Source organism: Corvus moneduloides, chromosome 11, assembly GCF_009650955.1.
Source record: "Corvus moneduloides isolate bCorMon1 chromosome 11, bCorMon1.pri, whole genome shotgun sequence".
Lineage (NCBI taxonomy): Eukaryota > Metazoa > Chordata > Aves > Passeriformes > Corvidae > Corvus > Corvus moneduloides.
Window position 1 is genome coordinate 20,299,146 of NC_045486.1, and position 15,306 is coordinate 20,314,451.

General features: G+C 48.8%; 1 protein-coding gene across 14 annotated transcripts in view; it reads right to left on the reverse strand.

Annotated features, from left to right (window-relative positions):
* The window catches only part of IQSEC1 (IQ motif and Sec7 domain ArfGEF 1), a 282,079-nt gene that overhangs the window by 113,135 nt on the left and 153,638 nt on the right, over positions 1–15,306 (reverse strand). The window contains exon 1 of one of the 14 annotated variants that reach the window (XM_032120917.1): positions 6,232–6,664. The exons of the other annotated variants lie outside the window; for them this stretch is intronic. Coding sequence (XP_031976808.1) covers positions 6,232–6,299 — 68 coding nt within the window. The 5' untranslated portion in view covers positions 6,300–6,664. Of the gene's footprint in view, positions 1–6,231; positions 6,665–15,306 lie in introns of those variants that run through there. 14 annotated transcript variants of the gene reach the window in all.

Below are 15,306 nucleotides of genomic sequence, written 5' to 3' on the forward strand. Positions count from 1 at the left end.
AAAAAGATCCAAGCTGAAAGGCTACTTCAGGAGTTAAAAAATATCAAAAATACAAACAACTGTGTGACTGAAAGGCAACAGCAGCAGCAGCACCCTTTCAGAGCAAAGCCTGAACGCCAATTTCTAGCTCTGTCTGAGGAGACAAGGAGCAGCAGGAGCAGCAGTGGAAGGAGCACAAAACTCAAACTAATTCTGCTCAAAAAGCTGCCACATATATTTTTACCATATGCCTCACCTCCAGCGAGCTCCCTTGAATAGAATGTACAAAAAGCTCCCTTGAATAGAATGAAACTCCTCTACCACTAGACAAACAACCCTACCAGCTCAGTAAGCCATGGTTCTGCTGCAACAAGCTCTTTCGGAAGGTCTGTGTAAATAAATAATAAAACAGGCTGTTAACTTCTCTGGACTGCCCTGGATTAGGTTTCTGACTTCTAGGGTTTCAGTGCATGTCATTAGACCCTGCACCCTGCAAGCACAGAGCCTTGGCAGACTCCAGCCCAGGGCTGCTCTCAGCCCAATCGGAAAGTCTGAGCGAAACATCGGTGCAGTAATTTTAATGCAAAGACATTAAAACTCAAAAGAGTGCTGGAAGTTGATTTAATTTTTTGCTACTTAGCTAAGCTGGCTTCAGGTCCTCCTTTCGGTGAAACAACACAACTTTGAAATGAAGCTGGTGTGGGCAGTGAGTAAAGGCAGCCTCCAGCCCTCACCCTGCGGCATCACCTCCACATTCCCAGAGTCATGGATTGGGTCTGGACCACTGGGGGTCATCTGTCCAACCTCCCTGCTCCAGAACACCTCTGCAGTTATCCGACCTGTCCCAAAACCCGCACATGGCACTTCCCAGGGCTCCCCAGCACCAGCAGCAGGGCTGTGCTGAGGGTGCCTGTGCACCCCAGGGCGCTCGCCCTCACCTCAGGGTTCTGTGGCAAGAAACACTTAAATGCCTGCAAATGTTGCACACTCTGGTACTTCCCACCAACCCTCAAGCAAGGATTAACCTGCAATCACCCGCTGTCTCTGACAGCCCCTGCCTGTGCATTTTGAGCTTTTATCAATAGTACAGAGTGAGAGACAAAAAGAGCACACAGAAGTACTGAGTGGGAGCATTTTAATGAGTCCTCGTAATAAAAAAAAGGCAGAAAGAGCTGATGAGGTTCTGGCCCTCTGCTCTGAGAGGGCTGTAACCCGTAACCAGTTGAAGCTCACTGCACTTAAACTACAAACCTTTCATTTACATGAACAATCAGATTGAAATAACCCAGCCGTGTAAGCAGCCACCCACCCCAGCTGAACACAAGCAACATTTAAAGGCAGCTAAATGACTTTTTAAAGATAACCAAGCAGAACCAAGCAACGCAATTCCCCCCTTGAACAAGCTGCCCCAGGTAGAGCGAGTGAGCTCAGAGGAATTAACACCACGGCGATTCCCTCTCCGGCTTCCTGTGCACAGAGCAGGCACAGCGGGGCAGACACTCACCCAAATAACTCATTTCAGGATGCAAAATGCACAGGACACACTCAGACCCCCCTAACACAGAGCTCTGAGGGCACCAACTTCATGCCACCCTTGCCATGGTTTGTTCCACTGGCGTTGGGAGTGCATCAAACCCTCCCCAAGCAGCGTGGGGCTGCTGGCGCGGCCACGCTGAGCACATCTCCCACCCAGAGGAAGGCCTGCTCTGGGGTAATCACAGCTCTAAAGCCTCCAGAAAGCCACACACTGTCTGAGGATTAAAGCCCTGAGATGAGTGACAATGACTCGCATTTGGCTTTGTCTCGGAGCTTCTCAAGTGCAGCATTTTGCAGATGACAAAGAAACCCACGTAGAAACCAAATACAAAAATAAACAGGTTGGGGAGGTAAATATGGATATATCTGGGTTTGTTTGTTTGGGTTTTTTTCCTTTTTAATCTTAGAAGTGAATTTTTAGTAATTCTCATTAGTGTTTGAGCCATAAAGTAGCTACAGGAAAATCACATTGGTAATGTCTGATCTTAATGAAAGGTGCCAACTCTACTGCTTACCACTGTAACAATACATAACAGATATTCTCCTTATCCAGAGGAGCTTCACAAACATTCACCCTGCAGGTGCCAGGAGGAACAGCTGAGGTGGGTGTTGTAGTTGCCATTTCAGGTGAAAACTGACAAGCACAAATTGAATATCTGATTATCTATCCCATTATCTCTGGTCACATGTTAGCTGCTGATGTTTGCCCATGAACTACAGAGCAAACTATGCCCAGCCCTGGCTCCCAGCCCACACTTTTGCACTGATCCCAGTGTAATTTAAAGCAGTCTGGATGCTCAGAACATTTATGAACAAACCCCTACCCAAGTTACATCAAATTTTATGTACTCCAAGCTTCCAAATTTTATGTGGTCCATCCTGACCACCCCAGCTCCAGTAGCTGCCCCAAATGCCACCCAAGCCCAAAGGGGACCCTTGCACTGGTCAGGGTGTTGGTTTTCCTTGATGAAATCACTGCATTGTTCTGTCAGCCTTCAGGAAAAAAAAAAAAAGGCCAAAGCAGACAACTAAAAATAAAGTATGACAGAACCAAAATGGAAAATGTTTGTAGCAGAAGGAAAATAAGGGAAGAAACTCCCTGGCAGCTCAGACTGAGGACTAATTCTTACTTTTTTCCAGATGTGTGGAGCACCAAGAAGTAACCATTGACTGTTTTCCTCCATTACTTGCACTGGAACCTTAAGATGCAAGCTGAAAACTATGTGTTACACTGCTATAAACCCTGTAATTTATTCTCTGTGGGCTGGGATGTGCTGATTCAGATGGCTCTAGTCTCCAACCACAAGCCCCATGCTTGGAGCGGGCTGGCCCAGGGACATCACCAAGGATGAGCCATTCCCCATGCAGGAGCTGCTCCCATCCTTCTCTAACACTTGTTCCTCTGCTTTAAAACTGCCAGGATCCTCTGAATACAGCAGCCAACCCGAACATGTTGACAAACAATTTCCTAACTGTGCATTTGCCTGTCCCCCAGCCACGGTGGGTCACTGGAATGCAGCTCTTACAGAAATAAATGAGGACTGATGCTCTCCCCAGCTCTGCTTCCAGGCTTTGCCAGCTCCCTGATTTTAGGGCAGTTTCCCACCTGCAAAAATCACAAGTGGAGACTCCCCAGCAGAGGAGAGCACTGCTTTTTAGTGCCATAGCCCCTCACGGTGGCTTTCAGAGGGGTGGAAGGGCAGTGTCACCCCCCTGCACAGGGACAGGGACAGTGACAGGTCAGCGCGGAGGGCGAGGGACTTGTGCGGGGCTGCGGTGACAGCACAGCCACTGCCACCCCCTGCACCTCCCTCAGGGACTGACACACACCACATTCCCATCCCAGAAACGCAGGAGACAGTGCTCTGGGCAGGAACACTGAGCACCTTTGTGCAGGCAGGGACTGCAGCCACAGGGAGAGCCAAAACCCCGTGCTGAGCCAGGGAAGGGACAGTCAGCCTGTGTCCCACCAGGGGCAAACAGTGCAGGCGGGACAGGAATGACAACTCTCCCCCTGGATACCTGGGACCATCAGCTCTGGGTGGGCACTGTCCTAGGGCTCGGGGATTACCCTGTTCTGTGCTGTGGGGGTCAGCCAGACCCGGCCTCTCTTGCCCAGAGCAGCTGTGGCTGCCCCTGGATCCCCGGCACTGTCCAACGCCAGCTTGGACGGGGCTTGGAGCACCCTGGGGTAGTGGAAGGTGTCTCTGCCCATGGCAGGGGGTGGAATAGATGAGTTTTAAGGGTCCCTTCCAGCCCAGACCATTCTAGGATTCTCCCCTGCTATGCCTTGGGAAATAACCTGGCAGCAGCGAGGCTTCACAGGCTCAGAGAAGCGAGCTCTGGAAGGACACAAGCTTCATGCTAAGTGCAACAAGCTCAGCTTTGGCACAACAGTGAAGAAATCCCTTCGTCTTCGTAACTTTTGCAATTGTGCTCTAGGAGCTGGCCAACAGCCCCCAGCAGGAAAAAAGGCACCATTAATTTTAGGCAGTGCGGTGTATTTCCACACCACACGGTCCTGCTCTCTCCTAAGCTTATTCCAGCACCACCTACACTCCCCTAGGCTAAAAACAAACTGCTGCATTCTCCTCTTGCACACGGATTTCCCCCTGCAGACAGCTGACCCCACAGGTTTGGGGTCTGGTCATGCAAACCCAAGCACACGCACGCAGATGTGGACGGGCTCTGCCCACGAGCCACGCGGTCCAGTGAGAACAGGCAACAAAGACTCAGTCAAATGTGGTTTTTTAAAGCTGCTGCAGTCCAATGGAAACAAGATCAACCCTATGGCCTAATTTTCCTTTCGGAGTGGGGCTGTTTTCCCAGCGAGGCACAAACCCCCTCATTCATCAGGGCTGCAGGACAAGTGGCCCAGTGTAGTCGAGGCACTCACTGGTGCCCAGTGTGGGGGCACCGGGGTGGGCACAGAGGCTCCCACCAGGGCAGGGCAACACCAAACTCTGCTGGTACAGAGCACATCGAGGCTGACTGGAACCTCCAGCAAGGGCTGCACAGGCTCCAGAGTCTCCCAGAAAGGGGACAAGAGGCACAGAGGGAGAAGGACTGGGATAGCCTCCCCCTGGATGGGTAAGAATGTGAGCCCCAGTGGTTGCTGAAGTCTCCCAAAACACAGGGAGAGTTTTAGGGTCTCTGAATTGTGTCAGAAAAGCAACCTAGGGCGGCAGAGAACTTTTTCCACAAAGGAAAACTTGGTTTTTTATTCTCTTTAACTTCTTGGTGTTGCTGCCAAAGAAAGATAGGATCTGTCAAAACAACCAAAAACATTCATTGAAAATCCTCTTGTTACTCCGCATTTCACTGGCTGTGAGAGCCACCAACAGCTCTATAAATAAGCCCTGCTGTGAATAACTCAGCTAATATTCAACCCACCCTACACAGCAGTAAGGTCACTGATGAAATAAAGAACTGGCTGTTCACAGGACATCACCATTTGCATGTCAAACTTCGGAAAAATCACCACACCCGAGGCCTCTGAGGAACTTTTAAAGTTTAGTCTTAGTAGGATCATCCACCCTCAGGGCTGAGGGGTTTGCACGGGACTTTTCTCTGGCAGTTCCAGCAGCACCGAGGCTGGGATGAACATCTGGGCTGCAAAGGCTGCACTGATGTGCTTTTTCAGGCTATCCCTCTCCTTCTGGTTCTAAATACAGATCATAAATGAAATTACTTTTATCTTAATCGAATCCTCTCTAGGGGATTATTTCCAGTTTCTATTATATTGACTCTGCTGGGAACTAAGGGACTTCTTAGCTTTATTTTGGTACCCTGATGATAAAAAGTGTGATCCACAGTCTCATTCTGAGTCCTAATGAAAGTCCATGCAGGAATTCAGGCTCTCAAAATGATTTCCTCAGCCCACAATAATTATGCAGTGTGAAATGCAGTAATTATTTGGATTACATGACCTCTCCAGGGGAGCTGGCGTGGCCAAAGGTACCATTTAACCCACACAGCTGTGTCCCACCAAGAAACCACGGCCTGCGACTGGGTAACTATTTTAAAACATATTAAAAAATCGCTGTGAGGACGCACAATCACCAAGTGTCTCTCCCAATGGCCCCATTCCTGGAATGAGCTCTGCTGGAATCCTTGGCAGCTGCTCTTGGCAGGGAGCAGTGTCCAACACCCCGGGGCTGTGCCCAGCCACGCTCAGCACCCACAGCCCAGCCTCTCCCTTCATCCTTCATGTGTTTTCCCAGGTGGGATCACAGCACTGCACCAGCCTGGAGACAACAGACACTGAGTCCAGAGTTTTATCCTGCCCTAAAAGCCACCTTCTTTTCACCCCCCTTCCCCATTGTCCGAGGCAAGTGATGCTTGCAGAGTGCCAAGAACAACCTCTGGGTGTGGGGGACAGGACAAACAGAAAATTATGACAGGCAAGCATTCAGAAGAATCAGAACTTTTGAATTTTCATTCCCTAAAATAAGGTTCCTTTCATATTCCTATTTTCTCCTGCTTGCAAATGAGACAGAAAACTCCACGTTCCTGGAAGATTTTTTGCAATAACCCTGTCGTTTTCTCTTTGCATGTTCAGTATAAGGCTGAGGAAGAATCTACCCCAACAAGCCTCCCAGGCTGCTGAGAGTTAACTCTGCAGGGAGCAGGAGCCCAGCAGCACGACAGGCGAGCTCCAACACATGCAGCTCTCAGCCCCAGCCCCAAAATGAAGTTTTATAAATCCCCCCGTACCTGATCGTCCTGACAGAAATGCAGTATTTCCACATCAGGTTCCACATGGCACTGCCATCCCCCTTCATGACCTTCCCTGGGGCGTTTGCAAAGGGAGAAGGATTCCAACCAACCCCAGGACAAGTCGGGTCAGCGGCACACGGCGGAGTTAGTCCAAGGTTCAGGCAGCAGCCCAGCTCTGATTCACGAATTCCAAGTGATTCCTTCGACCTCCACTCAAGTGAACTCCGAGGGAAGGCAGCTTTCCCATCTGAAGTCTCGGGTTACTCCTTTCTTCATGATTTATAAGATTCGGTGTTTACATTATTTGCAAGCCAGAAGAAATTATTAGAGGCTGTTCAGAAAGCTCCGTGTTACACTCACTGCTCCAAGCTGCCAAGTCAGAAAACCCTACCTAGGCAGCACCTGCAGGAAGTTATTCCCATTTATTCCACTTCAAAAACAACCCCACCAGCCCAGTAACACTGCCCTAGAAAACCCCTTGTGAGCCCTGTAAATGCTCACCCAGTACACTCTCCATCAAATGCCTCGGGCTGGAGGAGCCCTCAGCTGTTCGCAAAATTTTTTGTGTTCTGTAATAAACTTTTTGGTGCCAAAAAAAGTAATGAGTCATTTTCCAAAGCTGGATTTGAAGGCATATGAAGAAGTCATGGCTTTCAACGGTGAGTATCAGCTGTGACACTCAGCCCGGAAATGACAGCAACAATAAAATGACAAGATCTGACTAAAAAGAAACCCCAAACCAACCAACCAAAAGAACACCAAAACCCAACCAAAAAACCCCAGAGCACCCCAACTTATAGATTATGCATATGGAATTCTTTTGCTGTGCTGAGTAAGTTTAAACACACAGCATTTATTGCCAAAAAGTTTCAATAGAATTTGAGCCCCAGCACACACGCACATGGCATAAACCTTCGAGAAAAGTAGTATTATTGTTGTTGTAGAGACGAGCCCTTTAAATCCTGCCCTGGCATCTCCAAGACCACCCTGAAAGTCAGAGTCGTTGCTCTGACAGATTAAAGTTCCCCGAGCCTTTGCTCAGCCCACACTCCCTTCTCTGCAGCGGTCAACAGCACCATTATCAGGGGCCCTTCTGGAGCAGGGACATCAGATACATGTTTATATTATAAAACTTAATTAAGCAAGAAACCAAGTTCACGCTGTTTCTTCACAGAGCAGAACCATTCCACGATTAACTGTCTGTGTGCTGTTGCATAACTCCATTCTCTCCAGGGCCACTTTGTCCAGGATCTCGTTCCCACTACTTGAAATACATTCTGCTTTGGAAGTTTCTGATAATTGGACCAAGCTCTTGATGGCTCGTTAGGAAAAGTCACACCAAGTTCCACAGCACACTGTACACTTAAATCAGCTGGCTTAATGAAGGAAAGTTACATTAGAAAACTTTTATACATCTGTTCCTAACATAACCACTGAAATACATTTCAGTGCTGGAAAAAGCTCCGTAAGTCCAGGCAGCCCAGCTGAACCCTGTCCCTTTCCTTCACTCCCTAATTTAAGAGAGGAAGTGCCTACAGGAGAGATTTTCTGGTTTTTGGACCCTGTACACTTGCAATACTTCATTGGGCATAAATCAACCCATTACATAAAGAGGATAAAAGTAGTAGTTTCTGTTCTGTGCAGCACAGAGGTATCAAACAGCACCCTCAGTCGTGTCAGCTCCCTCTCTTTGAGCTCATACCTGAGCCCTCAGTGTAATTGATGTATTTAGATTACACCCTCCTTGATTCCCCTGCAGTCCCAATATTTTGACAGCGCCAGCATCTGCAGGAATAGTGTTTTATCTGTCTCTGAAGATAGATTCAGTGGATGAGATCCACAAGAGAGCAGTGTTTCCATCACCTCCTTCTGCCACGTTTCTAAACTTCGTGCACAACCAGTGACCAAAAGAATTAAAATAATGTGGGAACATCATGGGGCAAAAGCGAGATGCTGCAGGGGGATTTTTTTTTCATCTGTTTTGGTTTTTAAACCATTGCTGCAACATTTCCCACGAAAATCAGGTTATTAAATAGTATAGAGAGTATTTCAGCTCCTAAGCTGAGTTTGTCCACAGATTCCCTAAGAGACCCAGACAAACCCAGGTAGCTCTCCTCTAAGCAAGCAGGGAATATTACATAATTTATTATTATTATTATTATTATCAAGGAAATACATATCACTTAAAACACACCCAGAAAATGCTGCACACTATGCAAATGACATAATGAGCTAATATAACTCATATTTCAGTTCTGTGATTAAATCTCTGCTGTAAATAAGTGCTGTTTATTCTGCTGCAAATATGAAGTAGGGATTGCTGTGAGATGCTCCTTGAGATGACATTTGAGGGGAATGTTCAACCGCACAGTGTCCTGCAGAGCCGGGGGAGGTCAGGGCCTGGCTGGACGTGCCAACAGGGAATAGCTGCTGATTCCTCTGAAGAACTGGTGATTAATCAAACCTGATCCTGTCTCTCATGCTGGGCTGCCTTCTCTAAAAACAGCTCCTCCTGCGTATCATTACCTAGGAGGTAACAGGAGGCATGGCCACGAGAAGCTGGACACATCAGCTGTTTGTTAGTAGCCAGAAAAATCTTATTGAGGAACAGAGGAGCTTTTCCAGGAGCAATGAGACAGTGAAGCCCTTCTCTCCGGCTGTTTACTTCCCTCCCCTTGGTCCCCAGTGACATCACCATGCCCCAAACAAGGCACAGATTTGCATCTCAAGTGATTCACTGTTTTGAAGCCTTGTTTGCTTTCCCTTTAGGACAACCAGGATGAGCCCCAGCACTGCAGGGGCCACCTGGTGCCTTTGCCATGGATTTTCCGTGTTCTTCATCCATCACAAGTGACTGTCACCGCTGCAGTGACAACGCCGTCCCACACGCACGCAGGCTGGGAGCCCGTGGGCACTCAGGAGGGCTCTCTGGAGCTGCCTGCCTGGGCTGTTCCTCCCCTCTGGGTGTGGATGAGAACTGCATCACTTATCTCTTCCCCTCGAAGTAAACCAGCAGATTCCATTCGCAGCACATCACTGCACCCACCCAGCCAGCCCGAGCAAAACTCCCCGCACAGATTTACTTATTTGCTGGGTTTTTTTGACTCCTGGAAACCTTTGTTAGCTCTGCCCTGCTTGCAGGTACCTGCAGCAGCTCTCCCTCTCTGCAGCCCTGCGTGTCTGGACCCACGGCAGTGCCCCAAGTAAAACAAGCTCTTGAGTCCTCCCAACCTGCAAGAGGAAGGTGCAAGGAGAAGTTCTGCCTCCTTCCAAAATTTCTTCCCACTTCAGGACTGTTTTTTCCAAACCCAGCATCACCAGTGCCCACACTAGATGCCTTGGACCTGCATTTTGCTGCCTGTAGAACAGGGAAAGCAACTCTCAACTTTGCAAAACATCTTGCTTCTCTTCTAGGAGGAAATCTTTAGTTCAAACAGCCCCAACCACTAATTCAGAGACTCTGCTGTGGCTTTTGGGAGCTGAGCACACCGTGGGGGCAGCTGAAGGTGGGTCCCCCTGAGCTGCAGGGTCAGCAGGAAGGCTCTGCTCAGCTGCTGGGGAGCACTGCCTGCAAACGCTGATGCAGGAGAGTTTGCACCAAGGCAGCCTGGGCACACCAAGGCACACACACAGCTTTGGTTCTGCTGACTGGACACAGGAGCAGGGAGCTGCTGCAGGACAGGGAAAACAATTAGAAGAATCAATATCATAGAAATGCTGGGGGAAAAACCACCAGGTTTGTCAAAGCCCTCAACTTGGCCACGGTGAAGCACATGCCACCCATTTTAGGAAAAACAGTGGGATTCTCCCAATGTTTTTGATTCCTGAGGGAACCCATAACAGCTACAGCACACTATGTGATGAAGAGCAGTTTGTAATCCCTAAAAACCCGAATGTTGGGGGTGGGGAGGGAGGGAAAGGCAGAAGAGAATCACTGAAATCATTCAGGTTGGAAAAGCCCCTGAAGATCATCGGGTCCGACCATTCCCCAGCCCTGCCAAGGCCACCACTCATCCGTGTCCCCAAGTGCCACACCCACACATCTTCAAAATCCCTCCAGGGATGGTGACCCCACCACTGCCCTGGCAGCCTGTTCCCAATGCCTGATCACCCCTTCACTGAAGGAATTTTCTCCTAATATCCAACTTACACCTCCCCTGGCACAGCTTGAGGCCATTTCTGAGGAACGGGAGGCTTTTAATCTATTTTCTAATTTTCACACTGGAAACAAAGCTGCTGCAGGCAAAGATACCACAAGAGACATAAATCTCTCTAAGTATTTAAAAAGGCTGGAGCTGAGGTTCCTTTACAAGTTGTAGGTGGTGTGTTACTTTTAAATGCTATTATTAGAAAGGCAGGGCTTAATTTGGAGTCTCACACTCCATTACTCTCCCCCCTCTGGAGATCCATTCCTGTTTGGCAGCAGAGCCTGCAGGATGATAAGCAGAGTGCTTGGTGGGTACAGGAAGGGAGAGGAGCCCAGAAAAAAGCAGCACCCAGGACATGGGATCTGATTTGGTTTTGGATAAAGCTGCATGCTCTGGATGGCTGCATCCCCTCACACACAGCGTGTGAGGAGATCTGAGTGCTGTCCCCGTGCCCAGGCCCAGCCTAAGTGAGCTCAGCTCAACATCCCTGCCACAGGGAATCTGCCCTGCTGCAGCCCTCAAGGGTGAGGAACACAATTTGCCTGTTTTTCTGAAGTTTCCACCACAATGAAATGGTCCCAGACCAGGATTTGACAGCATTTCTGTTCTGGTGTTCATTACATTTGTAGGTCATTCGACAAAAGGAAAATGTGACTGCTGGGCTCAGCCTGGTTTGGGTTGTCAGTGCAGTCCCAGACCTATTTTTAACTTAGGTAGCATTCCCCTTACACAACAGCTATTACCAATTAAGGATTGCAAGGAGTCGTACAAATAGATGAAGTTTAAATTTCTAGCTGGAAAAGCATTCTGGCTTTTTGGACAGCTTGGGGCGCCTTTAAACCTTCAACAAGCCAACATTTTGACTTAGGAGGTTTTCATAAAATACCTTCACCATATTTTTTCCCCAGCCTTCAGTGCATTCTCTTCCGTTCCCTTTGAAACTTCCTTCGCTGATTTTTCACAAACATTCCTGAGGAAATGCAAACCGCGGCGTTTCCTGGGAGCTGACAGCAGTGACACACACATGCCAGTCCTTCTGGGGAACAGAGCCAGCCTTGGACTTGGCATTTTGATAAAGGGCATCTCCCCTCACCCCAAAAAGGCTGGAGAGTTTGGGATCCTTGGCAGAGCCCCTCCAGCACCCTCCCAGCTGCAGCTTCTGAGAGACTCCTGGGACGTCTCCAGGCCACCACCGGGCTCCCAGGCTCCCTGTGCTGTGACTCAGTCTTGGACCACGATCAAAGGGAACTCAGAAAGCTTCCAATTCCCCTCTGCAGGGCACGGAGCCAGAGGCACAATTAAAATGTGACTGCTCCAGGGGCTGCCCGTCGGCTGCATCCAACTACAGGAGAGACTGGAGGGGGAAAGAAAAGCCTGGCAAACTCTGTGTGCTCCAGGGATGCAGCTAAAGGGCAGGAACCCCCAGCACAGGCACCCCAGTTCCAAAAGAACCCAACATCAGCCTTCAAAGCTGTCTGTGGAAGGTTAAAATCTGTTCAAGTGTGGAGAAGGGAGAACCTGAGGGCTCACAGATGGTTCCTGGGTGAGAGGGAAGGGGGTGGAGAAAAGGAAAGTTTCAGGAATCTTGGCGAATTGATGAAATGAAGACTGCAGAGAGGCAGGGGAAGGGCAGGGGAAAGGTGGGGAAAGGCAGGGAAAAGGTGGGGCAAAGCAGGAGAAACGGAGGGGAAAGGCAGAGAGGGAAAAGGCAGGGGAGAGGTGGGAAAAGGCAGGGGAAAAGCAGGGGAAAGGTGGGAAAAGGCAGGGAAAAAGCAGGGGAAAGGTGGGAAAAGGCAGGGAAAAAGCAGGGGAGAGGCAGGAGGAAGGCAGGGACACACACAAAGAACTGTGTGGTCTGGAACCCAGTTCAGCCCAGTGCCAGCACTGGTACAGGGAGAGGCATCACAGCCCCGCAGATCCGTGCCCAAATCCCACCGCACACTCGGTGAAACCAGGGCATGGCAAGCGAAGGGATCCCATGGGATGTGTGTCCCCCAGGCAGGGAGGAAGAGCAGCCTAGGAAGGCAAACCAGAAGCGTGAATTTCAGGCACGAGAGCAATGAAACCTGCACAGTCTCCTTCAGACACAGAGAACCATTAATGACATTACCAGGAAGGCTACCACCAGATTAGCAGGTATTTGGTGTATTTTCATTTAAATTTCCCAACTTGGAATCACTTCCCCGAGCACAGAGAAATCCTCTGATGGCTTTTAAGGCATTTTGCTACTTTGTGCATTTATTTGAGGGTTTGCTCTTAATCATTTTTCTGCTGACTGTGGGAATACTGCAAGGAGTGCTGTTTGCAGGCTGTGCTTCCAGAGGGAGTGGATTTGGGAGGTGGGGGAAGCTCTCAGCTGCTCTGCAGCTGCAGCAGCCTCGCCAAAGGATCCTCTGGAGAGGGAGCTGCTCCACAGGCACATGACTCAGCCCTGCTCTGGATGAAGTCACTGTCAAGTGAAAGCAAACTATTTGTTTCTAACAACATATATGGTGAACTCCAAACGCAAGTTCAAGGCAAAGCTCCAGTAATTTTCCCCACCCACTTTGCTTTTGTTTGGTTTAAGATGCCGAGAAGGAGCTCAGAGTTTAAGTGACAGCACGAAGATACACAAACCCACTGACATCACTGTCCAGCACTGTGCAAAAGCAGTTCCCGGCCCTCAGCAACCAGAACTTCAAGGATTTTTTCCCCTACTCCCTGCTCCTGAGGTTTGTAGTTAGCATACAGCCATCACCTCCAGGAATACGGGATGACAGAATTGTATACAGGTTTGTCCCCCTTTATTAAACCTGTTTTTAAATGACGGATTTAATTATGTAGGGACACATGACCAGGGAGTTCTTTACACCTTCTTTTATGCTGCCTTTCCCTCTGTGCCAGTTTCCCAAGGCATCCCAAGGCACCTCACACAACCCCAGAGCAGAGTCCATGCTGCTGACACCAGAAATGAGGAACAAAGCCTCTCAAAACGCATTCTTTTTAACAAAGAGTTAACCTGAAGGACAGCCCTGACACGGACCATTTCAAGCCCGTGTGCTGTCTTTGAAACAGCATCTAAATTAAGGCTGGCAATTCCTTTCATGGCTTCAAATGCTACACATTTTTCTAGGATAAGAGAGTGGGAAAGAGGATGAGCACAGAGCTGCAGGTGCCCTGCAGAGTGCAATCTCAGAGTGGCTGTAAGTAGCTTCTGACACTCAGAGACTCTGATATTCCAGGGTGGCAGCAATAAGCTGCTCCTAACAAGCCAACTCATGAAAGCATTTCCATTTTTAATCAACATTGAAACATCCTCATGGGAATGAATCATATACCAAAATACAGACCCATTTTGCCCAGAGATGGGCTTAAGCACATGATTCAACCTATCCTGAAGCACAGTGCTGGCACTGTGAGTCCCAGCTGAAGGGTGGCAGGAACAATTCCAGCTAATCCCTGGCTTCAAAGGACCAGGCACCCTCTCACTTGGCTTATTCCATTGGGGTGGCTCATTACAAATGGCCCTAATTGTTCTGGAAGGGACTCGTGCCTCCTTTAGGGAGACCAAACTGATGAAAGAAAAATTAAAAATGACAAGAAATAATTTTGAAAACGGTTTTGTTTGCCAAACAAGGCATTCCAATAAAGCAGCCTTTATGAACTTGGCACTTTGTGTTTTTTGAAATTCTCTTGTTTTAGCCAGAAGAGAGAAGACATTCTGGGAGGAAAAATCTGCAGATTTCAGCTGCCCTCAATGCCAGTCACACATCTCCTCACCTTCTGCTTGATCTTTAATGCAATGCTAATGGCAACAATTTCTAGCCTGGGCTATTACACACCAGCTGGCAGCAGCACAGCACGAAGCTTCCCCCCTGGCTAGGGAAAATCTTCACTTTCACATGCTAAACCTGAAGTCACATGGGTTTGTAATAATCCTGGGAGTAAAGCATGAGACGTTCGTCCTGCAAAGCCCACAGAAACCCGACAGTGATTTGCTCATCTTACACTTTAACCTGGCACAGAACACATCTCAGCACCCTCCGTGTTTGTATCTGGAGGGTACCAAAACCAGCCCTCAAGTGAGGGGTTCTGACCAAAATGCACTCAACAGAGCACTGAAATCTCATTTTCGTGAATCACTGAATTACCAGACATTTTTTGGAGCAGGTTTTTACCCCAGTCCTCCCAGTTTGCTTTATGCAATTTGCTGACACTTGGATACATCAGGCTGCTGGTTTATAAACACATTACTGGAGGCATCAGCACCATTACCTTGCAGTAACTTTGTTTTGTGAATATACACGGGATGGGCAAAGTCCTGGTCATTGCAGGTGCTGCCAAATTTAAGGAATGGACTGCAACTGTGGTTGGTGGATTTTTCCCTATTTCCCCCTTCCCTTGCTGTGTTGAGAGAACATAGAGCAGCTCTCTCTGTACACGTGCTGTCTGCTCTTACCTGGCCTTTCTTTAGGACTGCCACATGCCCAGCTTGCTATTTTGGAGCTGGATTTTTACCCTGTATACATAAATAAACTTGAAAACCTGTCCCAGTTTTCCTTTGTCCCATCACCCAGGCTCAGTGCTTCCTTGCAGTGCCCCAGCTGGCACGGCAGCCACAGCCAGGGAGGGGGAATGGCTCATTTTCCTTGTCCTCCATCTCTCCCAGCCCCACAGCTCTGGGCAGTGGGGCCACCACAAAACCAAACGCACCCTGCATGGAATTCTCTTCAAGCCCATGGATTTCACTTCCATGGAAGCGGCTCCCAGAGCAAGATAAAATGATCCCCAAAATCAGAATTGTCCAGGCCAGGCAGCAGATCCAGAATCACTGAATCATTAAGGCTGGAAAAGCCCCCTGAGATCATCGAGTCCAACCCTTCCCCAGCACTGCCAAGGCCACCCCTGACCCATGTCCCCAGGTGCCACATCCCTGTGTTTTCTG